The 26,679-nt window shown below is 19.0% G+C and overlaps 3 protein-coding genes across 3 annotated transcripts; 2 read left to right on the forward strand and 1 right to left on the reverse strand. All coding sequences in view use genetic code 6, as the record gives it.

Moving 5' to 3' along the window:
* Window positions 1–261: 261 nt before the first annotated feature.
* Window positions 262–6,380, forward strand: TTHERM_00093930 (kinase domain protein, putative; the record flags this gene model as incomplete). The annotated part of the gene is made up of 30 exons (XM_001012847.3): window positions 262–1,006; window positions 1,067–1,145; window positions 1,358–1,447; window positions 1,518–1,607; window positions 1,764–1,853; window positions 1,966–2,055; window positions 2,155–2,244; window positions 2,414–2,503; window positions 2,660–2,749; window positions 2,836–2,925; window positions 3,012–3,101; window positions 3,168–3,257; window positions 3,343–3,432; window positions 3,495–3,584; window positions 3,709–3,798; window positions 3,925–4,014; window positions 4,105–4,194; window positions 4,283–4,372; window positions 4,443–4,532; window positions 4,608–4,697; window positions 4,777–4,869; window positions 4,924–5,013; window positions 5,086–5,175; window positions 5,258–5,347; window positions 5,399–5,488; window positions 5,588–5,677; window positions 5,731–5,820; window positions 6,012–6,098; window positions 6,238–6,317; window positions 6,376–6,380. The coding sequence occupies 30 exons, from the start codon at window positions 262–264 to the stop codon at window positions 6,378–6,380; spliced, it is 3,249 nt and encodes a 1,082-aa protein (XP_001012847.3).
* An 834-nt stretch (window positions 6,381–7,214) lies between these two features.
* On the forward strand, window positions 7,215–13,328 carry TTHERM_000092919 (hypothetical protein; the record flags this gene model as incomplete). The annotated part of the gene is made up of 30 exons (XM_012796719.1): window positions 7,215–7,965; window positions 8,027–8,108; window positions 8,607–8,696; window positions 8,751–8,840; window positions 9,016–9,105; window positions 9,165–9,254; window positions 9,377–9,466; window positions 9,562–9,651; window positions 9,791–9,880; window positions 9,947–10,036; window positions 10,110–10,199; window positions 10,272–10,361; window positions 10,410–10,499; window positions 10,556–10,645; window positions 10,736–10,825; window positions 10,927–11,016; window positions 11,092–11,184; window positions 11,267–11,356; window positions 11,418–11,507; window positions 11,575–11,664; window positions 11,766–11,852; window positions 11,922–12,011; window positions 12,094–12,183; window positions 12,241–12,330; window positions 12,385–12,474; window positions 12,581–12,670; window positions 12,722–12,811; window positions 12,969–13,058; window positions 13,157–13,248; window positions 13,324–13,328. The coding sequence occupies 30 exons, from the start codon at window positions 7,215–7,217 to the stop codon at window positions 13,326–13,328; spliced, it is 3,270 nt and encodes a 1,089-aa protein (XP_012652173.1).
* A 1,359-nt stretch (window positions 13,329–14,687) lies between these two features.
* TTHERM_00092920 (kinase domain protein) lies at window positions 14,688–26,375 on the reverse strand (the record flags this gene model as incomplete). Its single annotated transcript, XM_001012845.3, has 29 exons — window positions 14,688–14,901; window positions 15,222–15,311; window positions 15,598–15,687; window positions 15,870–15,959; window positions 16,186–16,275; window positions 16,599–16,688; window positions 16,967–17,056; window positions 17,239–17,328; window positions 17,628–17,717; window positions 18,565–19,028; window positions 19,096–19,167; window positions 19,396–19,445; window positions 20,065–20,250; window positions 20,303–20,699; window positions 20,802–20,832; window positions 21,924–22,013; window positions 22,243–22,332; window positions 22,572–22,661; window positions 22,722–22,811; window positions 23,060–23,149; window positions 23,662–23,742; window positions 23,993–24,073; window positions 24,320–24,409; window positions 24,472–24,561; window positions 24,811–24,900; window positions 25,142–25,231; window positions 25,468–25,557; window positions 25,798–25,887; window positions 26,113–26,375. 29 exons carry the CDS (start codon window positions 26,373–26,375, stop codon window positions 14,688–14,690), a joined length of 3,549 nt encoding a protein of 1,182 aa, XP_001012845.3.
* Window positions 26,376–26,679: the final 304 nt, after the last annotated feature.

Genomic DNA, 26,679 nt, shown 5'->3' on the forward strand with positions numbered 1-26,679 from the left:
CATTACAAAAAATTTATAAATAAAATTAAATATTTTATTTTTTGAAAACAAATGAAAACTAATTTGTAATTAATCACTTTGATTCTAATATATAGTTTAATAAAATCTATTTATTAATTTATGAAAAATTCTAAATTTTTAAATTAATTTAGCTAAACACTATATATAAGTATCACTTTTTTGTATTATTTTTATCAAATTAATTTTAATAAAAGATTATTAAAAAAAAATTGGAAAAGGAAAAAAGAGTTAAAAAGATAAATGATTGAGTCAGAGGCTAAAGAATGTTTAGATATTAAAGAAGAGTAATAGTTTAATATCTAAAATAAATGTTTAACCCATCCTGGCAAAGAGTTTCTTTTGTTAAGAACTGATGATGATGAATAAGATTAATAAGTACTTAAATGTATTAAATGCTTAGATCAATAGAAATTTGGAAGCTCAATTCTTCTTGAAGAATTACTTGAAAGCAAGTATGAAACCATATTTAAGGATTGGCCAGTTTTTGATGATGATTCGATTTATGAACAACTTATGAAATTATCCTAAAATCCATCTCAGTTAAAAGAAAATTAACTAAAAGTTTAAACATTTTTCAAGGATTTGAAATCCTAATTAATATTTCAAATAGAAGAAAAAGAAGTTAAAATTCTTGATAACATTGAAAAAATCTAAAATGTTTATGAGCAGCCTTTGAAAGACTATAATGAAATCTCTTAAAAGGAAAAGCTGAAATAAATTCTAAAGACTCAATACAATGACTAAGAATAGTAAAACTAGGCATTAAAAGACTTAGTAAAAGAAAGTAAGCTAAATAGAGAAACAAACTACAAAAAACTTAAAGATTCACTTGATAAATCTCTCAAATGTGCTATTGATTTAAGTAATCATTAAAAAATAATGAACCTTATTTTGACTTTGATAGAGAGATTTAATGTTTTTGAGTTAATTGATAATAACTAAAATGGAGAAAACAATGATACTGAAATTTAGTTAAATAGATTAAGTAAATTTAACTAAAATATATTTATTTATATTTTATTGATTTATTTATTCATTAATTTAGTTTCTAGCTAAATACAAATCAGCAAATTAGAAGATCTTCCACAATGTCTACATCATAAAATGATATAAATCGATTTTAAGTAAATCTAAATAAATTTTTTATCTTAAAATCATTAAAAATTTTAGTTTATTCTTGTGTTTCTAATCGCGAATAAGTCAAAATAATAAATAAATATTGAAATAATTAATTAAATTATTATGATAAAGGAAGTTAAAAAAAATCAAAAGAATATTTTGATCACTTTTCTTAAATCTCTATTTTTTATTTTAATATTTGATCAAATATTTTTAGCAACTGTTCAATCGGAGATGATGGCTGCTTTGAAATTGCTAAAAATTTCAAAAGTTTTTATGGTGTAACTCATTTGGCTCTTAATTTGAAGTATTTTTTGAATTTTAATTATTTATTTTTAATAACTACCTTATATTCAATCACTTAAATTATAATTTAGAAACAATTAGTTAGGAAGTGTAGGACTAAAAGCAATAATTGATAGTCTTAAAAACTTTAAAGATATTATTTCTCTTACTTTAAACTTCGAGTAAAATTAATTTATTTTGAATTCTTAATTAATCAGTAAAAAAAATTTAGTTATTCAAAATTTTATGATTTGCAATTCAAGAAATTTTTAATTTTTATAATGAGAAAGATTATTATTTAATTTTAATAAAAAATATTATTTTCAAATAATTATTAGAGGAAATTAATTGAGTATCCCAAATCTTAAGAATTTAACAGAGTCTCTATCGGATTATAAAAATTGTACTGACTTCAATCTCAATTTAAGGTAAAATATTTTTCATTAGATTTTAAAATGAACTTTTTATTTATTAATACAATTTGAAAAGATAGCTTTTTTAATAATTTAACTTATTTAAATATATTATAAATTAAAAAAGTAAGAGTAATATTGAATTTTTTGGATCTGAGCACATATCAACAATTTTAAAGAATTTCAAAAAACTATAAAACCTGCATCTTGATCTAAGGTAATCATTTTTACTAGATTTTAAGTTAAAAATATTTGCTTTTTACATTAATTATTTTGAAGATCATTATTTTAATCATTTTGTAATAAAAAATATTAGTAACAATAAAATCTGTGATAAAGCTTTGTCTTATATAGCTAGTGGGTTGTCTGAATGTGAATCAATCAAAATTTTAAATTTAGATTTATCGTAATAATTTAAAATAAATCATTTTAAACAAAGGCTTAACTAAATATATTGCATTAAGATTTATATTTTAAATAAATTTAAAATATTTGTTAGACATTAAAAGTTTTGCCTAAAATAATAAATTTTAAATAAAAATATTTAATTTTAATCAAATATTTTTTTTAAAAAGGAGCAACATGTTTGGTTTAGAAGGAATAGCATAGGTTTCGGAATGTTTGGAGGTCCTTAAAGATCTAGTTAATGTAGAAGTCAAATTAAGGTTGTTATTATTATATCATTTCATATTTGATTTTTTTAAATAAAATTTTAATTTTATCGTTTTTTGTAAATAAACTTTTTAAATTATAATTTTTTTAAATAAAATAAATAATTGTTTCTTAAAATAAATATTCTAATTGTTACTATAAAATTTTAGACAAAATTAATTTAATGATGATTAAGCCAATACTATTGCAAAATCTATTGAAAAGAATCTTAACATAATTTAATTGAGATTGGATTTAAGGTAATTCAATATTATTGAAAAAAAAGCTCTTAATTGCTTTAAATTAAATAGTAATTTGTTCAATTATTACTCTTTACTTTTAATAGGTCTAATTCAATTTATAGTGAAGGAGTTGCTTATATAGCGAAAGCTATTGAAAAATATAAAAACTTAATTGATTTAAATCTTGATTTTTGGTAATATTTTATTAATTAATTGTCAATTTAAAAAATAAGTATTAGTTTCTTATTTGTTTTACTTAAAATGTATTATAATTTGCTAGCGAAAACAATATTGGCCTTGATGGGGCAATAGAAATTGGGAATGCTCTACAAAAATAAAAAAATATTTCTAAGTTGGGTCTATTTTTTAAGTAATTTTATTTTGAATTTGAATTAATTGGAATTATTTATTTTAATTTATTTAACATTTGAAATAGCTAAACTTAAATTGGAATGAATGGAGTTAAAAAAATTGTTGGTGAAATTTAAGATTATAAACACATAACTGATTTATCTCTTGATTTTGGGTAATTTTCAAGAATATGTTATTAACTTTTATTTTAAGAGTAATTTTTCCCTACCTTTAATATAATATTGTTTAAATTATAATAGAAACAATTCTATTGGTGTTGAAGGTGCTTATTGTATATCAAATACTTTACAAGAATATAAGAATTTAACCAAATTGAGGTTATATTTAAAGTAATTAGTTTTAAATTTTTTAAATATCATTGTTAATTATTTAATTCAAAATATTTTATTAGGAAAAACTAAATTGGGGTAAATGGAGTGAATAGTCTTGCAAATGCTATTTAGGATTATCAGAATTTAACTCATTTGACTCTCTTTTTGAGGTATTTTTATCTTTTTTTACTGTGAATTCTTTAATAATAAAAATTTATTTACTATTTAGCAGTTTAAATTACAATTTTTGCTTATTTTATAATTAATTTGTTAAAATATCTTACTTATTTTTAGGAAAAATTAAATTGGGATAGATGGGACTAAGAGCATTTCTAAAGCTATTGAAAAATATGAAAACATTTAAGAATTATCTTTAGATTTAAGGTGATTTTAACTATTATTATATTTATTTTTTGGGTGTTGTTTTTAAGTTAGTTTTTTTAGAAGTGAATTTTCTTACTCATTTTTATTAGTTTCTTCAAGATTTACTCATTTCAAATATACAATTAGTGATAATTAGATCGGTGATGAAGGAACTATAATATTATCTACTGCTTTAGCTAAAAATTAAAATATCTCCTACTTATTGATTAACTTCTCGTAAAATTAAAAATTTTAACATAGTTTTATATAAAAACAACATTTTAAATTTTAAATTAATCTTAACAATATTAATAAATAATTATTCAGGTAAAACTAAATTACTTAAGATGGAGCTAATGCACTTGCGACTTCATTAGAGAATTTATTAAAAATTTCTAAATTAAAGCTAATATTAAAGTAATTTTTAAAAATCATTTTAAGAATTTTGTTATTTTAAACTAAATTAATTAGTAAAATTTCATTTGAAATTTAAATATTTTATTAGTGGAAATACTTTAGGATGTTAAGGATCTGTAAGCATTTCTTAGGCATTAGAAAAGCTTTAAAATATATCTAAGTTATATTTAGATTTAAGGTAAATTATTTAATATTTATTTTTAAATTAATTTTTTAATAAAAAATTCATTAAATTTAAAAATTTTAAGTGAAAATTAGGTTTATATAGGCGGTGCAATGGGCATTGCTAATGCCATACAAAATAATAAACAAATTAAATCTTTGAGTCTCTCTTTTTAGTAATTCTTTAATTTCTTAAATTAATTTTCTTGTAAATAAATATTTTAAACTTATTTTATTATTTAAAAATAAAGATAAAACTTTATCACTGGGGATGAAGCAAAGAGTGTTATAGATATTATTTCTTCTTATTAAAAAATTAAAATTTTAGAGCTTAACTTTAAGTATAACTTTTTCTTTCATTCAGTTTTATATAAATTTTAAAATTCAGTGTAAATAATAATTTTATTTTTTAATTTTAAGTAATAATTAAATTGGTTTAAGCTGTGTCTAAAGTATTGCAAGTACTCTAAATACTCATAATAGTAACTTCACTAAGTTATCTCTTTATTTAAAGTAAATATTTCTTGTTAAATCAGATTTTAGATTTTACAAAATTTATTTTATTAGGGAAAGTTAAATTGGTTAGGAGGGAGCTAAAAGTATTGCATAAGGTTTAAAAAGATGTAAATTTTTGATTTAATTGGCTCTCTAGTTAAGGTAAATTAAAACTTAATAAATTTTTATTTTAAATTTAAATTTTGCTTTAAATTAATAAACTCATCGGTTTAGTAAAAATAATATTGGACTTGAAGGAACATAAGCAATTGCTAAAGCTATTAGTAATTATCAAAATATTACATAACTGACTCTATTATTAGCGTAATTTTATATTTTTTTAATTTTTTTTAAATGATATTGTTTTGTATGATCATTTTATACTTTAATTGTAAAAAATAATTAGAGATAACTAAATAATTGGTCAAGGAGCTAAATTTATTGCTGAAGCTATAGAAAATTATTAAAATATAAAATAATTAAACCTTGATTTAAGGTAATTTTTTTAATTTTTTTATTTAATAGAATTTAATTTTAATTTTGAAAGCATAAATTAAATAGAAATTAGTGGATTTACAAGTATTTCACATTCAATACAAAAACTCCAAAAAATCTAAAAATTGTCACTTAACTTGAGGTAAATTCTTAAATTATAATTCACAGTTTATAAATATGTTCTAAAATTTAGATTATTAATTCAATAAAAATTTAATTTTAAAACTTATAATTTAATTAGCTCAAACCCTATTGACAAATATGGATGTAATACTATTTCAAAAATAATTAGAAGATGCTAGAATATTAGCAAATTAAATCTCTCATTAGGGTATCATTATAGCTTTACTTTTCCTAAATACTAACAAGTATATTTATAAACAGGTCTTGCTAGATCAACGATGCTATTTTTGATCCAATTTTGAATTGTTTAGAAAGTAAACAAAATATAAGCTCTTTAACTTTAAATCTTCCGTAATTTACTTAAATAACTTGTTTATTTTTTTATTAGTTTTTAATAAATTTTACATTCTAATATGAATGGAAAATCCAATTTTATAATTTTATTAAAAAGTTAAAATTTATCTTAACATTTCAGATCAAACAAAAATAATAAATTCTTTTTAATCATAGTTTTCTTTAATAAATTTAACAAAAATATTTAGGATAAACTAAATTAGCTTTGATGGAGTGAAAAAAATTTCTAAGTTACAAAAGATTAAATCATTAACTCAATTAAAAATCGATGTTACGTAATCTTCATATACTTTTTTTATTGATAAAATTAACATTTTTTATTTAATTTTTTCTAATTTCATATCTCTTCTAAATAAAAAATAACTTAAAAAATATTTCAACCTAATCATATTGCAATTTATTATTTTAAAATAGACAAAATTCAATTAATTAGAGCTAAAGACCTTAAATTAGATAGTTATTTTAACCTTAAGGATATTCACTTGAATTGAAAGGTAATTTTTAAATTTTACTTCAACTTAATAATATCTATTTTTAAAATTAATTATAAAGATTGAGCTACTGTTTCACTAAGAGAAATAAATCTAAAGGATAAATAAAAATAAATTCTATTTAGAAACTAATAAATAAATTTCTGCTATGTCAACTATCTAGTACTATATTTTATATATTATGTCGATCATTCATTTTATCTTTAAATAATATAAATAGCAAAAAAAATAAATATTTTATAAAATTATATTTATTCAAATTATTTTTAATTCTTTTAAAACTTATTTAAAAAATTAAGGTATTTTTAATTAAATAAAACAACTATTAAATGTATCGAAACAAAAAAAATTAAAAAATTCACAAATTATCATTTTATAAAGAAATCTTTTGTATTTCTTCTATAAATTGATGAGTTCAAATTAAACTTTTTTTAGGAATCAAAAGTATTTCACATTTGAAAAATTATTAAATAAATACTATTCAATCTAGATTATTATACTATAATTTAAAATATATAAATATAGTTTATAATAAATAATATATACATTAATAAGGTTTATAATTCATTTGATTTTTTTATGAACTTAATTTATTTACTTGTTAGTCTTAATAATAAGAATTAATTTAAAATAATCTAAAAAGTTTATTTTTATAGGTTAATTGTTCTAATTGCTTTATTTCAAAAAATTATTTTTTTGTGATTTTATTTTAACTCAATTCGCTTATTTTGGTGAAATGTTTAAACATAGGTAGGCAGGACTTGACAACTTTTTGAAACATACTGTATAAATTAACAAACAATATTTTTTAAAAGATTGATCTACTCTTATTTATTATAATTAATAGTTAAGAACATTATTTAATATCTTTTAAATAGAAGAGAAAATCACATCAATCAAATGAATCAAAATTAAGTTGATAGAAATCTTGGAATTTCAGAGATGGAAAATTAAAAAAAAAATAATTACAGCAAATGTTCTATTCATCCAAACCATGAACTCCTTTTAATGAGGTTAGATAATGAAGAGGATGAGTATGTACTTAAGTGTATCAAGTGCTTTGATTAAAAGAAATTAAAAAATTTTATTCTTCTTGAAACATTACTAGAAAGCAAAAATGAAACAATATTTAAAGGTTGGCCAATATTTGATGATGAGTTATTTTACCCAAAGCTTATTGAAATATCTTAAAAACCTTCACAATTAAAAGAAAATTAATAAAAAGTTAAAACATTTTTCAAGAATTTCTAATCTCAAGTCATCTTTGCATTAGAAGAAAAAGAAAACGAAATTTTAACTAACCTCGAGGAAGCATAAAAAGTTTATGAATAACCTTTAAATACTTATAATGAAATCTCTTAAAAAGAAAAGCTGAAATAAATTCTATAAACCGAGCATGAAGACAAAGAAAAACAAAATGAATTGCTTAAAGAGATAATATAAGAAAATAAATAAAAATATGAAATTAATTACTAAAGGATGCAAGATTCTATTGATAACTCACAAAAATATGTTATCGATTTGAATAATCACTAAAAGGTAATGAACAACGTAATTGGTTTAATTAATGAGCTTGGAGTATTCAATTCTTTGAATTTGAGCTAAAATGTTTAGGATAATGACTAGATAGAAAAATAAAATAATAAAATCAGTAAAATTAAATATAATTTTCTTTATTTTTTATAATTTAATAAAATAATATTTAACAATAGACGATCAAAATTTTATAAAAGTGAGGAAAATAGAACTTCTTCCAGTATGTCAGTATTATAAAAACATTCAAATCAGATTTAAGTAAAATTAAAACATATTTATTTTACCAAGAGATTAAATTGATAAAATAGTTGAAGAACATTTTTAAATTTTAACTTTTTGAAACACATTTTAAAATTTAAAGTAAAATATTATTGAATTAAGCTATAAAACTAATAAAAAAATTGTTAATTATTCAAACTACCCTCACTGAATATAAATATTATTTGATACTTTAAATAAATAGAAAATAATTTATCTATCTTTGAAAACATTAAATTGAAAACTAAACAAAATTTTAAAAAGGATTTATCCATTATTTATTTATAAACTAAGTTTGAATTAATGAATATTTATTTATTATATTTTTCAACTTAAAAAAAAAATTTTAAAATTAGAAAATAAATTACTATTGAAAGTTAGTTTAAATCAAATCATTATTTTAAGATAGATACTCTTACAATAAAATTAACTTTTTTATCATAATTCATTTTAGAATTTATTTCAATAACAATTGAAACTAAAAATATATTTAATTAGGAAGTTCTTTCTAGCAAATGATGATGCTTTAAAAATTTCAAGTGCTTTAATGAATTGTTAAAGAGTAACTAACTTAGAACTTAATTTTCAGTATTTTTTGTTAAAAATTTAACATATTTTTAAAATTTAATATTTTAAAATTAGAAATTCTACGGTAAGAAATATAGGACTCAAATCAATAGCCGATAGTTTAAAACATATGAGAGATATTGTTTGTCTTTATATAAACTTAGAGTAATTTAAATATTTATATATTAAATAAATGATGATCAAATATTTATTTATTAATTAAATAATAAAATAACAAATTTTAAACAATAAAAAAGTAAATAAATAAATAATTTCATTTATATTTAATCTTAATATTGATGGATAAATGTTTATTAATTAGATTTTTTAAAATAAATAGGAATACTTCTGTTTCTAATTCAAACATTAAAAATATTGCATAATCTATATCAAATTTAAAAAATCTAAAAGGTCTTAATCTTAATTTGAGGTATATTATTTATTTATTAAGTTCTTGTAATTTATTAATAAAATATTTTAATGTAAAAGCTTTAATAGGTTAGATGTGCTATGTTGTGATCATATTTCGAGGATATTTAGAAATTGCTAAAAAATATAACATTTGAATCTAAATTTATGGTAAATTTTTTTAGTTATTGATTTAAATATGTAAAATATGAAATTCATTTGAATTAAATTTGAATTATTTTATTTTACTCTAAATATTGAATTTTTGACTTTAATTAAAAATAATTTAATAGCCAGAATTAGATATGTGATTAAGGTTTGACTTTTATTGCAAATGGATTGTCTGAAAATGAATTAATAGAAGGCTTAGAATTAAACTTAAAGTATAATTTTAATTTAGGGATTAATATAATTTTGGCAAATTGTTAGAAATGGCAATATTAAAATTCTATTTTAATAATTTTTATATTTTTTTTAGAAATAATAAGTTTAGTCTGTAAGGAATTAAAGAAATTTCAGATAGTTTGAAAATATTTAAACACATGAACAAATTAAAGCTAAATTTGATGTAATGATTCATTTAAATTTATTATGATTATATTAACTCATTAAAAAAAACTAATTTTTATCTATTTATTTTTCAAATAACTTTTTATTTATATTAAATTTATACTTTCTTTTAGTTTAATAATCCAATTAAAAACTAGAAATTGTAAAATTGGTGATGATGAAGTCGGTTTAATTTCAAAAGCTATACAAACTTATGAAAATATCACTAATTTAGACCTTAACTTATCGTAATATTTACCAAATTTATAAATTATTATTTTTTATTTAATGAACAAATTTTGTTGTTTTATAAGTTAAAATTCAATTACTAGTAGTGGTGTAAAGGATATTGAAGAAGCTATAAAAAACTATAAGAAATTAGTCAAATTAGAACTTAAATTAGAGTAATTTTATATTTATAAATATTTACTTAAAATACAATTCAATTTTTATATCTATAATTGAAAAATAAATTAGATAAAACATTATTAAATGTTTAGGAGCATATTATATCGCAAGATCTATTTATTATTATGAAAATCTTTAGAGTTTAAATCTTAATTTAAGGTACCTTATTTAAAATTTATTTTATGCTATTTTGTTTAATTTTATTTTTTGATTTGATTAAAATATAATTAGTTAAACAAATACTTAATTAGATGGAGTCTATGAAATAATGAGTTCGATATAAAATTTTCAGAATTTAAGTTGCTTAACTATTGATTTTTAGTAATTTCAAGAAATATATAAAAATATTAAAGTTAAAAAATAAATTAGATATGGTTTAATTGATGAAATTGGAGCTTAAAGTATAGCTGATGCATTGTATAAATTAAACAAACTTACTAATTTAAAGCTAGGATTAAAGTAAAAATCTTTAAAATTTTTCAATTTTTGAATTAATTTTAAAAATATTTAATTAGTTTTTGTAAAATCGGTAAAAATGGAGCTAATAGCCTTGCTAATGCTATCTAAAATTTATAAAATTTAATTGAATTAAATCTTTATTTAAGGTATCTATCTATCTTTAAAATATTACTTTTTCTAAATTTACTTAAAAATGGGACTTATTAATTTTTATTATTTTTTGTTTAATCAATAAGCTCAAATAATTTAGGAGTTGAAGGAACAAATAATATTTTAAAGGCAATAGAAAAACAAAGAGGTCTTAAATATTTGATTCTCAATTTATGGTAATAAATATCTAATTTGTTATTAAAAAATTGAGAGGAAAAAAATTTAAATTAAATTTTATATAATTGATATTTACATTAAAAAATCATATTTATAATAGTTAAAACTAAATTGATGATTCTGCAGCCATGATTATATCTACCATTTTAGAAAATAATGCATAACTAAAAACAATAAAAATTTATCTTAAGTAATATTTTTTAATTTTCTTTATTATAATTGAAAAATATATTTTATTTATTAAAATTTTATATATAAATAAAAGCAATAATTATGTTATTAGTTCATTAGGAGCATCAGCCATAGCTAATTCAATAGAAAAATTATAAAATGTTTCAAAAATATAATTATAAATTTAGTAATTTTTTTTAATTAAAATTATTAAGCTTTAATTTATTTATTTTAAAATTTTAATTATTTAATTTTATTATCTACAAAAGAAAAAATCAAATAGGATTAGATGCAGCTAAAAGTATTGCAATGGCATTAGAAAAATAATAAAATATTTCTGAATTGCATCTAAATTTAATGTATATAATTTATTATTTTTTTATTATTTAGCTTTTTGATATTTTTTCAAAATAATAAAAGGTATACTTAAGTATAATAAGGAGGAAATCAGATTATTTATAAATCTATAATGAATATTAAATAAATTAAAGAACTAATCCTCTATTTAAGGTAGATATTTTTTGTTACTGTTTTTCAGTTATTTAACATTTTTTTATTTAAATTTTTGTTTTAATAGTTATGAAGATTGCGATTTAGACTCAATAAAAGCTTTATCAAATTTTTTAGAAAAATAAAAGAAAATTGATAATTTCCACACTTTAATTACGTACAACCTTTTAAATTTATTTGATTAAACTCATTTAAAAATAATTAAAAATTTTTAAGCTATTTCTTCATTTTTTTTCTAATGATTTTTATCTCTTAAAGCTAAAAATAAATTGGTTTAAATGAAATTAAAATGATTACAAATTCCATAAGTTAGTATAACCTTACTAATCTACATCTAGGTTTTAGGTAAAATTGATCAATTTTATCATTTAATAGTTTTTTAATATTTTTTATTTAAAATGAAATATTTAACAGCCAAAATACAATTAGTTATGAAGGAGCTAAATGTATTTCATAAGTTATTTAAAATTTCTAAAGTCTTACTACTTTAAGTCTTCGTTTAGCGTATTTATTACTTTTAATTTGTTATTAATAAAATTATTATTAGTTTACTTTACCCTACTTATTATTTGGAAAATTTTATAAGAAAAAACTTGATTTGTGACGAAGGAATCAAATATATTGCATAAGCAATAAAAAACTTCAAACATATGATTGAATTCCGTCTTTATGCAGAGTAATCTTAATTACTGAACCATTAATATTTTAAGATTTTTCTTGTAATAATTAAAAGAAATAATTATATTAAAACTGCTGGATTAATAAGTATTGTACACGCTATGGAAGGATACTAAAATGTTTAATCTCTTACTCTTTAATTTGAGTATATTTTAAAATTGATTAATTAATTAAATAAATAAATTTTTATGTTTTTTAGTTAAAATTTGATAGAAGATAATGGACTGATGAGCCTTTCTGATTTAATTTAAAAATAAGAAAACTTGATCAATCTAACTCTTAGCTTCGAGTAAATTTGAAAATAATTTCATTTTTACCATTTAAAAAATAGTTTTTGTTTATTAATTTGTGAAAATGTTTTGGATATTTCTAAATTTATCATATTTATATAATAGATAGAATCAAATTTAAAAGGATGGAATTAAATATATTGCACAAAGCATTAAAAAATGTTAAAATATTTAGAAACTAGAACTTTCTTTATAGTAAATTTATTTTAAATTAGTTTTTAAAATATAAAATATCAATTTAATTAGGGCAAATAATTGCAAGGATGATATGTTAGTTTGTTTTGCAACATCATTAGAAAATCTAAAAAAATTAAAAAAATTGACTCTAAAATTCATGTAATTTATTTTTTAGTTTATTAAAAAAACAAATAAATAATTTTTTGAAAATAGTTAATAAGCAGAATAGCTTTAATTATTGAAAAAAATTTATTATTTATAATTAGAAAATCTTATTACAATTCTTATCACTATTTATTTTTTGAAAATTTATTAGGCAAAGTTATATTACTTCGAAAGGATTTAAAATTTTTTGCAATTTTGTCAAAAATATGCAAAGTATTTATGAATTTAACTTGGATTTAAAGTAATTTTCTTAATTTTTTTCTTTTCTTTATTTAAAAAAAATCATTTGATGAAAATACCTAAAAAATAATAATAAATAATGTTTATTTTTATCATTAGGTCTAGTTTGTGCATTAATTCGAACGAAAAAGAAGCTTTGAAGTAGTTTTTTTCAAAAATGTTTAGAGGATTTAGATTTTATAGTTAAAATTGTAATATTTTATTCAATATAAATACTTTTAAATATTTTATTAAACTTACAAAAATATTTTTTATTTAATAATAAGTCTGAATCAAATTGAAATAAGTTTAGATAATTAAAGAGAATTCTTTATTGTAGATCAAAAATAAATAAATAAATAAATAAATAAATAAATCAGAATATTCTAGATTTATTAGTTAATTATGTTAAAAATTATATATTTTATATTTTTATTATGAATTTAAATATTTTTAAATTTATTTCTATTTAATTAATTTTAAATATAATTATATCAACTAATTAAAATAAATTATGTATTTATAAATAATATTTTTCTTAATTAATATTAAAAAAGTTATATATTTATTAATGAACGAATAAAAAAAGCTTGCTTAAAACCTTATTAAATTTGAATTTTATAATAAAAATTGATTAAATTAATTTTTTTTATTTATTAGAAAAAAAAGTAAACAAAATTTTCATAAATTTATAAAAATGAATAGAGAACATTGAAATATCATAAAAGATCAAATTTTATAAACAAATCTTTTATAAATCTTATATAAAAAATCATATATTAAATTTTATTAAAAAATGTATTAAAAGCTTATTTAAAAATTACAAAATTTGAAATCAGAGGATCGAGTGTAAAGGTAATACGTAAGGTATTATTTTTTTTAAACATTTTAAATGCATCACATTTTTATATTCAATTTATATATTAAAAAAATAATGCATTTATATAAAGTTCATTTTATAATTATTATGAAAATGTTTGTTTTTATAATGAATTTTATTTAGAGTATGAGCAGAGTTTATTTACTACAAGCTTAATAGTTGTGGTAATATTATATTAATATAGAAAAATAATATTTAAATTTATTTATGTTTTTAAAGTCTATCTTTGTTTATAATAAAAAATATACAGCTAAAATGGTATAAAATATAATTATCAAAATATTTTACACAGTTGAATTTAATTTAATTAAATACATAATAACTTTCGTGAATTTTAATATATATTTATTTTATGCATAAGAATACTTATTTCATTTATAATTTATCTATTAGTTTAATACTATTAATTACATTTAACATGAATTAACACCAAAAAAAATTTTTTAATGAATACTGTTTAAAATTGATTTATTTATTAATATTTATTTTTAAATAAAATATTAATAGATATTAATTAAAAATTTTTTTTTAGTTGTTCAATTTTATTTTTAACTTGTATACAAAATCAATATCACCTATAATAATTATTAATAATTTATTTATATAGTATTAGGAAAATAATATAGAAAAATGAAAATTATTAATAAATAAATTAATTAATGATTTAACTTAACAGTTTAAAAAATGCTCATTTATTTTGATGCAATTAATTAGGATGTTTTTTCAATTAGTAAAAAAATAATTTTAGAAGCACAAAAATTAAACAAAAAATCAAATACTATTTATCAATTGTGAATCAATAAATTAATTTTCTAAATCCATTTGTTTTTAAGTTTAAATTTCGCAAATATAATAATTAAGACAAGTTTAATAAATTGATAATTTGTTAAATTACTTTAAATTAAGATTCAAAGATGTTATATTTTAGCATTTCTCCAAGCTCATTTTTATGTTCTTAGCCCCTTCCTCACCAAGGTTATTATCCCTATGAAAATAAGAAATTATGAATGTATTGAAAATAATGAAAATAAAATAGAAAATAGAAAAGTAATTAATAAATGAGTTAGTTAATGAATTATTTTGCTAAACAGATTAAAAAATGCTCATTTTTTTTGATGAAATTAATTGGGACATTGTTTCAATTCATAAACAAATAAATTTAGATACACAAAAATTAAACAAAAAATAAAAAAATAATATATGAGTTGTGAATCATACAATATTCTAAACCCATTTGTTTTTAAGCTAAATTTCACAAGTATTTAATTAAAACAAACTTAATAAATTGATAGTTAGTTAAATTACTCTAAAAACAGATTCAAAGATGTTATATTTTGGCACTTCTCCAAGCTGGTTCCAATATTCTTAGTTCCATTTGCACCAAGGTTATTATCCCTATTAAATAATAAATTATGAAAGGGTTGAAAAAAATGAAAATAAAATAGAAAATAATTAATTAATAAGTTAATGAATGACTTTGCTTAAAATATTAAAAAGTGTTCATTTATTTTAATGCGATTAATTGGGATATTATTTCAATTCGTAAAAAAATAAATTTAGATTCACAAAAATTATACAAAAAACAAACAAATAATATTGAATTGTGAATCAATCAATTAATTTTCCAAACCCATTTATTTATTTTAGGTTTTAATTTTCCTAAATATATTAATTAAATTACCTTAAATTTAGATTCAAAGATGTTATATTTTGGCACTTCTCTAAGTTCATTCCAATATTCTTAGCTCCATCAGCACCAATGTTATTATCCCTATGAAAATAATAAATTATGAATGTGTTTAAAATAATGAAAATAAAATAGAAAAGTAGTTAAAAAATGAGTAAATCAATGACTTTGCTAAACAAATTAAAATGCTCTCATTTATTTTGATGTAATTCATTGGGATATTATTTAAATTCGTAAATAAATAAATTGATAGTTTGTTAAATTACTATAAATCTAGATTCAAAGATTTTATATTTTTACACTTCTCCAAGCTCATTCCAATATTCTTAGCTCCATCTGCACCAAGTTTATTATACCTATGAAAATAATAGATTATGAATGTGTTGAAAAAATGAAAATAAAATAGAAATTAGAAAAGTGGATAGATGAATTATTTTTTTAAACAGATTAAAAAGTACTCATTTATTTTGATGAAATTAATTGGGAAACTGCTTCAAATTCATAAAAATATAAATTTAGATACACAAAAATTAAACAAAAAATAAAAAAATAATATGATTTGTGAATCAATCATTAAGTTACCTTAAATTTAGATTCAAAGATGTTATATTTTGGCATTTCTCCAAGCTCACTCCTATATTCTTAGCTCCATTTGCATCAAGGTTATTATACCTATGAAAATAATAAATTATGAATGTGTTTAAATAAATGAAAATAAAATAGAAAATAGAAAAATAATTAAAAAATGAGTATATGAATTATTTTGCTAAACATATTAAAAAGTGCTCATTTGTTTTGATGCAATTAATTGGAACATTGTTTAAATTCGTAAACAAATAAATTTAGATACACAAAAATTAAACAAAAAATCAAGAAAGAAGATATTAATTATGAATCAATCAATTAATTTACTAAATCTATTTGTTTTTATGTTTAAAATTTCACTAATATATTTATTAAAATAAACTAAATAAATTGATAGTTAGTTAAAATACCATAAATCCAGACTCAAAGATATTATATTTTGGCACTTCTCCAAGCTCATTCCAATTTTCTTAGCTCCCATTTCACCAAGGTTATTATACCTATGAAAATAGAAAAGTAATTAATAAATGAGGTAATGAATGACTTTGCTAAATAGATTAAAATATTATCATTTATTTGGATGCAATTATTTGGGATATTGTTTCAATTAGTAAACAAATAAATTTAAATACACAAAAATTAAATAAAAACCAAAAAAAATTTATCTATTATTATGATTGAATCGAATTAAATTTCCAAACCCATTTGTTTTTAAGCTTAAATTTCACTAATATATTAATTATCACAAACTAAATAAATTGATAGTTTGTTAAATTACTATAAATCTAGATTCAAAGATGTTATATTTTTGCACTTCTCCAGGCTCAATCCAATGTTCTTAGCTCCATCTGCACCAAGCTTATTATCCCTATGAAAATAATATATTTTGAATGTGTAGAAAAAAATCAAAATAAAATAGAAAATAGAAAAATAATTAAAAAATAAATTGATGAATTTTTTTGTTAAACAGATTAAAAAGTGCTCATTTATTTTGATGCAATTATTTGCGACTTTGTTTCAATTTATAAACAAATAAATTCATTAAATTACCTTAAATTTAGAATCAAAGATATTATATTTTGGCACTTCTCTAAGCCCATTCCAATATTCTTAGCTCCATCTGCACCAAGGTTATTACGCCTATGAAAATAATAAATTATGAATGTGTTGAAAATAATGAAAAAAAATAGAAAATAATTAATAAATGATTTAATCAATGATTTTGCTAATAAGATTAAAAATTGCTCTTTTATTTTGATGCAATTAATTGATACGTTATTTCAATTCATAAGCACATAGTTTAGATACATAAAAATAAAAAAATAATTTATCTATTGTGATTCAGCAATTAATTTTACAAACTCATTTATTTTTAAGTTTAAATTTCACAAACATATTAATTAAAACAAATTATTTAAATTGATAGTTTGTTAATTTACTATAAATTCAGATTCAAAGATGTTATATTTTTGCACTTCTCCAAGCTCATTCCAATTTTCTTAGCTTCATTTGCACTAAGGTTATTATATCTGTGAAAATAAAAATTATGAATATGTTGAAAAAAATGAAAATAAAATAGAAAATAGAAAAATAATTAATAGATGGGTTGATGAATTATTTTGTTAAACAGATTAAAAAGTGCTTATCTATTTTGATGCAATTATTTGGGACATTGTTTCAATTCGTAAACAAATAAATTTAGATGCATAAAAATTTAACAAAAAATCAAATAACAATTTATGTGTTGTTAATCAAATTTAAAAATAAAAAAATAATGTTTTTTAAAATTAAATATTATCTATTTATACTTATTAAGATTATGATAATTCTGATATTTTATTAAATTTAATAAAAAATAATTTATAGAATAAATAATGCATAGATTTGAAAATAATTGAAGAATAAAATATAATGTATTATATATAATTCTTGAATTATTTAGTAGAATAATAAATATTATTTTATAAATTTGAATTTATATTTTTCATTTTCAATTTAAATTAATTTTCTTATTCTATTGTCAATTAATATAGTAATCATTAAAATTTTGAATACTAAAAAGTATAAAATAATAATTAAAATTTACAATAATTAGTTTTATTCTAATTAAAATAAAATATAACTTTATTTAAATGAAAATAAGTAGATTTTCTTATGAATAAAAATCTGTCGCAAATATTAATTTAATTAAAGTTATGGAAAAAAATAAATTTTTTGAAATTTTTGTTTAGATACTTAAAAAATAAGTACAAAATAATAATTTAAATTTTATTTTAGGGGAGAAGATATCAGTTTATAAAATAATATAATAATATTTGATTTATTTTAAAGAATAATTATTAATATGAAGTTTTTTATTTATTTAAAATAATTTACTAAAAAAGTGGTGGCTCTAAATTAAGATCTAGGTGACGAATATGCCTATTTTGTATAAAATCATAGATTTTAGAGAAGTTTTCATAATCGCTAAAAGCATATTCATCTAACCTGACTTCATTTTGTTTGCATGTGTAGTTAAATTTAACAAAAGATTGTTTGAATTTAGATATCATGAGATTGGAGTCAAAAAAATCCAACTTGTCCTGTACTGCACAAATAAACTAACTTTCCAGTTTTAGTCTTAACTCATTTAATTCTTTAGTTAGTTCAAATGAATCAATTCTTTTTTAAGGCTCTTTTTCAAGCATTTTAATTATAATTTAGTTAATATCTTTAAATAAATCCTTTTCTCTTAAATAATTTGGTAAGTTTCCATTTCTGATAAAAGTACAATCTTCTTCTTTTAGAAACTATCCAAGGGTTAATTCAAGGAGAATAATACCTAAGCCATAAATATCATACTTTAAATAAAAATATTCAATTAAAAATAAGTAAATAAATAATAAAATAATTTAATAAATTATTTACTTTGATATTGAAGGAACCATTTTCTAAATCTGTAATTTCAGGAGCTGCATACCTTCTTGTAAAGGCTTTGAGCTTTTAAATAGTAAGAATGTAAAATAAAATTAAATTTATATCAAAATAATTTCTAATACTTTAGAGTAAAAAGAATTTTTTAAAATATTTTAGAAAAATGGAAAACCTTTGACAAATTTGAGTAAATTAAATTCTTTAAAAATAAGTGTTCAAAATATAAATATAAAAAGTGCTGAAATAAAATTGAATAATGAATAAATTTGAAAAATAAATTAATTAATTAATTACATTCTAGGTACATGATCCATCTTTAAATAATTTAGAATCTCCATAATCACCTTTTTGAAATATGAATTTAGATAAAAAATATGTATTAAAACTATAAACCCAATAAGATAAAAGCATATCTTATAAATTATTTGTATATTAATGAATAATCAAAAATAATTTTTAAAATAATGAATATTGCTAAAATAAGTGTAAAAATGTAAAAATTCTAATATTTTTATACCACTTTTTATAATATATAATTTAATAAATAGAGCAAAGTTAGTTATTTGTTTAATATAAAAATAAATAAATAAATGAATTAAAAACTTAGTGGTTTCAATACCACTATTGTTTTTTTGATTAGCCTATTTTAATCAATAATAAATAAATAAAAATTTATAAAATAGCCGTTCCTGGAATTTATAAAAATATTATTAATAAATAACTAAATGGCAGTCAGCATATTTTTTTCCTTTTTAAATCAAATTTATAAGTTATAATGGAAAAATATATGAAAAAATAATTCACTCTTTTGCCTTTAAATCACTATATTACAGAGTATATAAAATAACATTTTTAGAAGGGGGAAAGATTAAATTAACTTACATTATTTTTTGTTTGTTTGAAAAGTTTCTTAATCAAAGGGTTTAAAAAATAATAAAATGTTAAATAACATTAAAAATTTACATAGATTAAAACATTTTTCTTAGCTATCATAAAGAATATTCTCTAGTTTAACATCAGAATGAATAAAATTATTTTACTAAATTTTATTAAAAACTGTTGACATCTGAATAGCAAAACCAATTATTTAGTTGAGTGGTAGTGTTTTTTTCTAATCAAAGAGGCTTTGCATTATATCTTTAAGATTACCTAAAAATTTAAAATTTTTAAAAACTAATATGAAATAAATAAAAATTTATACATGAATATCTTTTAGAAATCTGATAGTATTTCGATTTTTTCTCATTTAAAAACCCTTAGATAGATCTAAAAACATAAGGAGTCTCCTTTAACAAATTCAGTATTTTTTCTTCTTCATTGATTTTTTCAAAGTTAGCTTTACTGCATTTGATAGCTACAATTTCATCATTATACTTAGCCTCAAAAACACATCCATAAGCACCTTGTGAAATGTAGGATGTTAAGTATATCTTCTTCTTTTGAAGCTCATTGTAAATCAATTCTAGTTCATCTTTATCAAATATCATACTCTGATCATATTTCATTACGTAGTCATCAAACATTTGTTAAAATTTCTCTACAGGTGCTTTATATTTAGGTTCAATGTCTTACTATTATTGCATGATTAGTAATAATCGCTAATATATAAATTTATTATAATATTTAATGTCTAAGAAAGTAAAATTTTTTTTTTTAATTTAAATTTATTTTATTTGATAACGAAATCTTTTTTTATTTACCTTTATTTTACTTTCTTTTCTTTGTTTTTTTCTTAATTAAATTATAAAAATTGGTTAATTAAAAAAGTATAAAATTATTAGAGAATTATTATTTTTTTAGAATAACAAAACAAAAATAATTTGTGATTTTCCATAAAAACCTCAACATTAAATTTATTATATTGCTTATAGAATAATTTAAATGATCATTAATTTTATCAAATAAATTCACTTTATTATATTTTAAATATTTATTTATTTTAGATTTTAGTTTAATTTCACTTAAAAAATTAAAAATAAAATAATATTTATTAATAAAAGAAAACAAAAGTTTTTAAAATCTATTAAATATAAATTGATACATAAAAATTAAAAGATTAAATATTTTTTTTTATTATGTACTAAAAAAGTATAATTTACTTAGCTTTTATTTTACATTTGGTTCAATTATATTTATTAAATATTATTAAATATATTTTTTTTAAATTAGATTTTAATAAACCATTTCAAAGCAATTTCCAGTAAAATTTTATGCAGGATTTTTATTTTTGTGCTAAGAATTAAAAGTTTTAAATGATTTGATCGTTTTTGTATAAACTGGAGGGTTTACTTAAGAAGAATCAAGATATTTAAGTAAATTTAATTTTTAAATTTATTTTTTTTTTTTTCTTACAAAATATGAATGATATTTATAAACATAAAAACAATAATAAAATCCATCAATTTATTTATATTTTAGGTTAAAAAACTTTTTCAAAATATTTTGTAATAAAATATATAATATTCAATTATTCAAACATTTAATATTTATCCATCCTTTTTTCGCCGATTTTTTATCACCATAATTATAAGGCAACTAATCTTTTTGATTTAAGACACTTGTTTATTTCTTTCAATCTTAATGGAGAACAAAAACTTCTAAAAATTTTATAATAAATTTCTGTTTAAATAAGTATCAAATAGAATAAACTTTTAAATTAAAAATTATTTCTAAATTAATAAATTTAATAAAATTATTGGAATAAAAATGATAAAAAAATAAATCAAATAAAAGCTTTCAAATAAACTCAATGAGCTTTTTAATTTTATTTTCATTTTTATAGTTTAAAATATCACAATCCAATAATTATAAATTATTTTTACCGAACCTCAAGTATCAATCTTAAGAGATTATTGCAATTTGCTATAGCAGAACCTAAGCCTGATAAACCAATTGCACCAATTTAATTGCCTCTTTTTGAATATTGAAGAAAAAATATATCATTAAATAGTTAGTTAGAAGGAAAAAATGAAATAATAAGATTAAATAATAAAAACTCAAAATAAAATGATGAATTATTAACAAAGAAAGAACAAATAAAAGCAAGCACAATAAAAAGAAAAAAAAAAAAGAGTTTTATTGTTTTTAATTTGATTTTAGAATTAAAAATATCACAATCCAAAAATTATAAACTGTTTTTACCGAAGATTAAGTGTCAAATTTGAGAGATTAATGCAATTTGCTAAACTAGAACCTAGGCCTGATGCACCTTCATCGCCAATTTTATTCTCACTTTTTAAATATTGAATAAAATATATCTCATTAAATAGTTAATTAGAATAAAAAATATGAAATAAAAAGATTAATTAATAATAAAAGCAACAGTTGAAAATAAAATTATGAATTAAATTAACAAAGAAAGAAAAAAAAAGCAAGCACAATAAAAATAAAAAGAAAAATGAGCTTTATTGTTTTTAATTTGTTTTTATAATTAAAAATATCACAATCCAAAAATTATAAACTGTTTTTACTGAAGATCAAGTGTCAAATTTGAGAGATTAATGCAATTTGCTAAACTAGAACCTAAGCATGATGCATCTTCATCACCCATTTAATTGGCACTTTAAATATTGAAGAAAAAATATATCATTAAATAGTTAATTAGAAAGAAAAAATTTTACTTTAGAACAAGTGTCAAATTTGAGAGATTAATGCAATTTGCTAATTGAGAACCTAAGCCTGAAACACTAAATGAACCCATTTTATAGTAACTTTTTAATATTAAAGAAAAAATATATCATTAAATATTTAATTAGAAAAAAATAATGAAGAAAAAATATGAAATAAATTATAAAATTAATTAATAATAAAAGCAATAGTTAAAAATAAAATAATGAATTAAATTAACAAAAAAGGAACAAAAAAAATAAGCACAATAAAAAGAAAAGGAGCTTTATTGTTTATTATTTATTTTTATTCTTAAAAATATCACAATCCAAAATAAATAAGCTGTTTTTACCTAAGATCAAGTGTCAAATTTGAGAGATTGGTTAAATTTACTAAAGCAGAACCTAAGACTGAAACACCAATTGCACCAATTTAATTGCTACTTTTTAAATATTGAAGAAAAAATTTATCATTAAATATTTAATTAGAAGGAAAAAATTTTACCTAATAACAAGTGCCACATTTTAGAGATTAATGCAATATGAGAGGTTAAAAAAGAAAAAAAATTAATAAAATAAATAAAACTATTTTAAAATTCTTAAATAAAATTATATATATCTAACATAAATTAATATTTTTTAAGATTTATTCTGAGTGCATTTATATGTGCGAGTATTTCTATTCTATTCTATCACCAATTTAATTGCCACTTTTTAAATATTGAAGAAAAATATATCATTAAATAGTTAATTAGAAGAAATTAATGAAGAAAAAATATGAAATATCAAGATTAGTTAATAATAAAAGCAACAATTGAAAATAAAACGATGAATTAAATTAACAAAGAAAGAATAAAAACAAGCAATCACAATAAAAAGAAAAATGAGCTTTATTTTTTGAATTTGTTTTTATAATTAAAAATATCTCAATCCAAAATAAATAATCTGCTTTTACCTAAGATCAAGTGTGAGATTAATGCAATTTGCTAAACCAAAACCTAAGTCTGATGCACCTTTATCACCAATTTAATTGTAACTTTTTAAATATTGAAGAAAAAATATATCATCAAATAGTTAATTAGAAGGAAAAAATGAAGAAAAAATATGAAATAAAAAGATAGATTAATTAATAATAAAAGCAACAGTTGAAAATAAAATTATGAATTAAATTAACAAAGAAAGAATAAAAAAATGAAATCACAATAAAAAGAAAATAGTGCTTTATTGTTTTTAATTGTTTTTATAATTAAAAATATCTCAATCCAAAATAAATAATCTGCTTTTACCTAAGATCAAGCGTGAGATTAATGCAATTTGCTAAACCAAAACCTAAGTCTGATGCACCTTTATCATCAATTTAATTGTGACTTTTTAAATATTGAAGAAAAAATATATCATCAAAAAGTTAATTAGAAGGAAAAAATGAAGAAAAAATATGAAATAAAAAGATTAATTAATAATAAAAACAACAGTTAAAAATAAAATTATGATTTAAATTAACAAAGAAAGAATAAAAAAAAGAAATCAAAATAAAAAGAAAAAAGTGCTTTATTGTTTTTAATTTTTTTTATAATTAAAAATATCTCAATCCAAAATAAATAATCTCTTTTTACTTAAGTTTAAGTGTCAAATTTTAGAGATCAATGCATTTTGCTAAACCAGAACTTAAGCCGGATGCACCTTTTGCACCAATTTAATTCCAACTTTTTAAATATTGAAGAAAAAATTTATCATTAAATAGTTAATTAAAAAGAAAAAATTTTACCAAAGATCAAGTGTCAAATTTGAGAGATTATTGCAATTTGCTAAATCAGAACCTAAGCTTGATGCACCAGTTTCATAAATATAATTGGAACTTTTTTAAATATTGAAGAAAAAATATATCATTAAATCATTAATTAGAAGGAAAAAATGAAGAAAAAATATGAAACAAAAATATTAATTAATAATAAAAGAAAAAGTTGAAAATGATGAATTAAATTAACAAATAAAAAAAAACAAAAAGCAAGCACAATAATAAGAAAATGAAAAAAGAGTTTTATTGTTTTTAATTTGCTTTTAGAATTAAAAATATTACAATCCAAAAATTATAAACTGTTTTTACCTAAGATCAATTGTCAAATTTGAGAGATTAATGCAATATTATAAATCAGAACATAAGCCTGATGCACCGTCATCACCAATGGAATTTTCACTTTTTAAATATTGAAGAAAAAATATCTCATTAAATAGTTAATTAGAATAAAAAAATTAAGAAAAAATATGAAATAAAAGATTAATTATTAATAAAAGCAACAATTAAAAATAAAATTATAAATTATATTAACAAAGAAAAAAAAAAGCAATCACAATAAAAATAAAAAAGAGCTTTATTGTTTTTAATTTATTTTTATAATTAAAAATATCACAATCAAAAATAAATAATCTGTTTTTACAAAAGGACAAGTGTCAAATTTGAGAGATTAATGCATTTTGCTAAACCAGAACCTAAGCCTGATGCACCTTCATCAGAAATTTGATTTTAGCTTTTTAATTATTGAAAAAAAATATATAATTAAATAGTTAATTAGAAGGAAAAAATGAAGAAAAAATATGAAATAATAAGATTAACTAATAATAAAAGCAACAGTTGAGAATAAAATGATGAATTAAATTAACAAAAAAAAGCAATCACAATAAAAATAAAAAAAGAGCTTTATTGTTTTTAATTTGTTTTTATAATTAAAAATATCTCAATGCAAAATAAATAATCTGTTTTTACCTAAGATAAAGTGTCAAATTTGAGAGATTAATGCATTTTGCTAAACCAGAACCTAAGCCTGATGCACCATCATTACCAATTTGATTTACGCTTTTTAATTATTGAAAAAAGATATATCATTAAATAGTTAATTAGAAGGAAAAAATACTAAATAACAAGATTAATTGATAATAAAAGCAATAGTAAAAAATAAAATGATAAATTAAATTAACAAAGAAAGAACAAATAAAAAGAAAGCACAATAAAAAAAAAGAAAAAAGACGTTTATTGTTTTTAATTTGTTTTTATAATTAAAAATATCTCAATCCAAAATAAATAAACTATTTTTACTCAAGATGAAGTATTAAATTTGAGAGATTAATACAATTTGCTAAACCATAACCTAAGCCTGATACACCTTAATCATCAATTTTATTATTACTTTTTTATATCATTCAATAGTTAATTATAAGGATAAAATGAAAAAAAATATGAAATAAAAAGATTAGTTAGTAATAAAAACAAAAGTTGAAAATAAAATGATTATTTAAATTAACAAAGAAAGAACAAAAAAAAGCAAGCAAAAGAAAAAGAAAGAAGAGTTTTATTGTTTTTAATTTGCTTTTATAAAAATATCACATTCCAGAATAAATAAACAGTTTTTACTGAAGATAAAGTTCCAATTTTGAGAGATTAATGCAATTTGCTAAACCAGAACCTAAGCCTGATGCACCTTCATCACCAATTTAAGAAGGGCTAAGCGGCTCGAGTGGGCGAGTCGGAGGGTCTTAGCAGTGATATCGGGGGTTCGAATCCTATACCGCCCCCTTTATTTCGAAAAATTCCATGTAAAAATGTGAATGTTACCAGCGGTCTCCTTGGTAGGAGGGAAGGGCCAAATCTGATAGGAGGTAAAGAGGAGGCCCCATTCTGAACAGAAGATCTGGAATACAAATGGGAAGCGAGCATAATGCGTAGTCAAATCATGGAAGATTAGTAGAAATGCCATTAGGGTGTAGGTGACCCTTCCCTTCTAGTATATTACCCACAATTATATATAAATAAATTGGTATACGTATAATAATAATGTATAAGTAATTATATATAGGGCCCCTATCCCGAGTGCATGTAACCATGTGCGAGTATGTATGTATGTATCACCAATTTAATTCCTACTTTTTAAATATTTAAGAAAAATATATCATTTAATAGTTAATTAGAAGGAAAAAATGA

This window comes from Tetrahymena thermophila (assembly GCF_000189635.1).
Source record: "Tetrahymena thermophila SB210 genomic scaffold scf_8254697, whole genome shotgun sequence".
Taxonomy (NCBI): Eukaryota; Ciliophora; class Oligohymenophorea; order Hymenostomatida; family Tetrahymenidae; genus Tetrahymena; species Tetrahymena thermophila.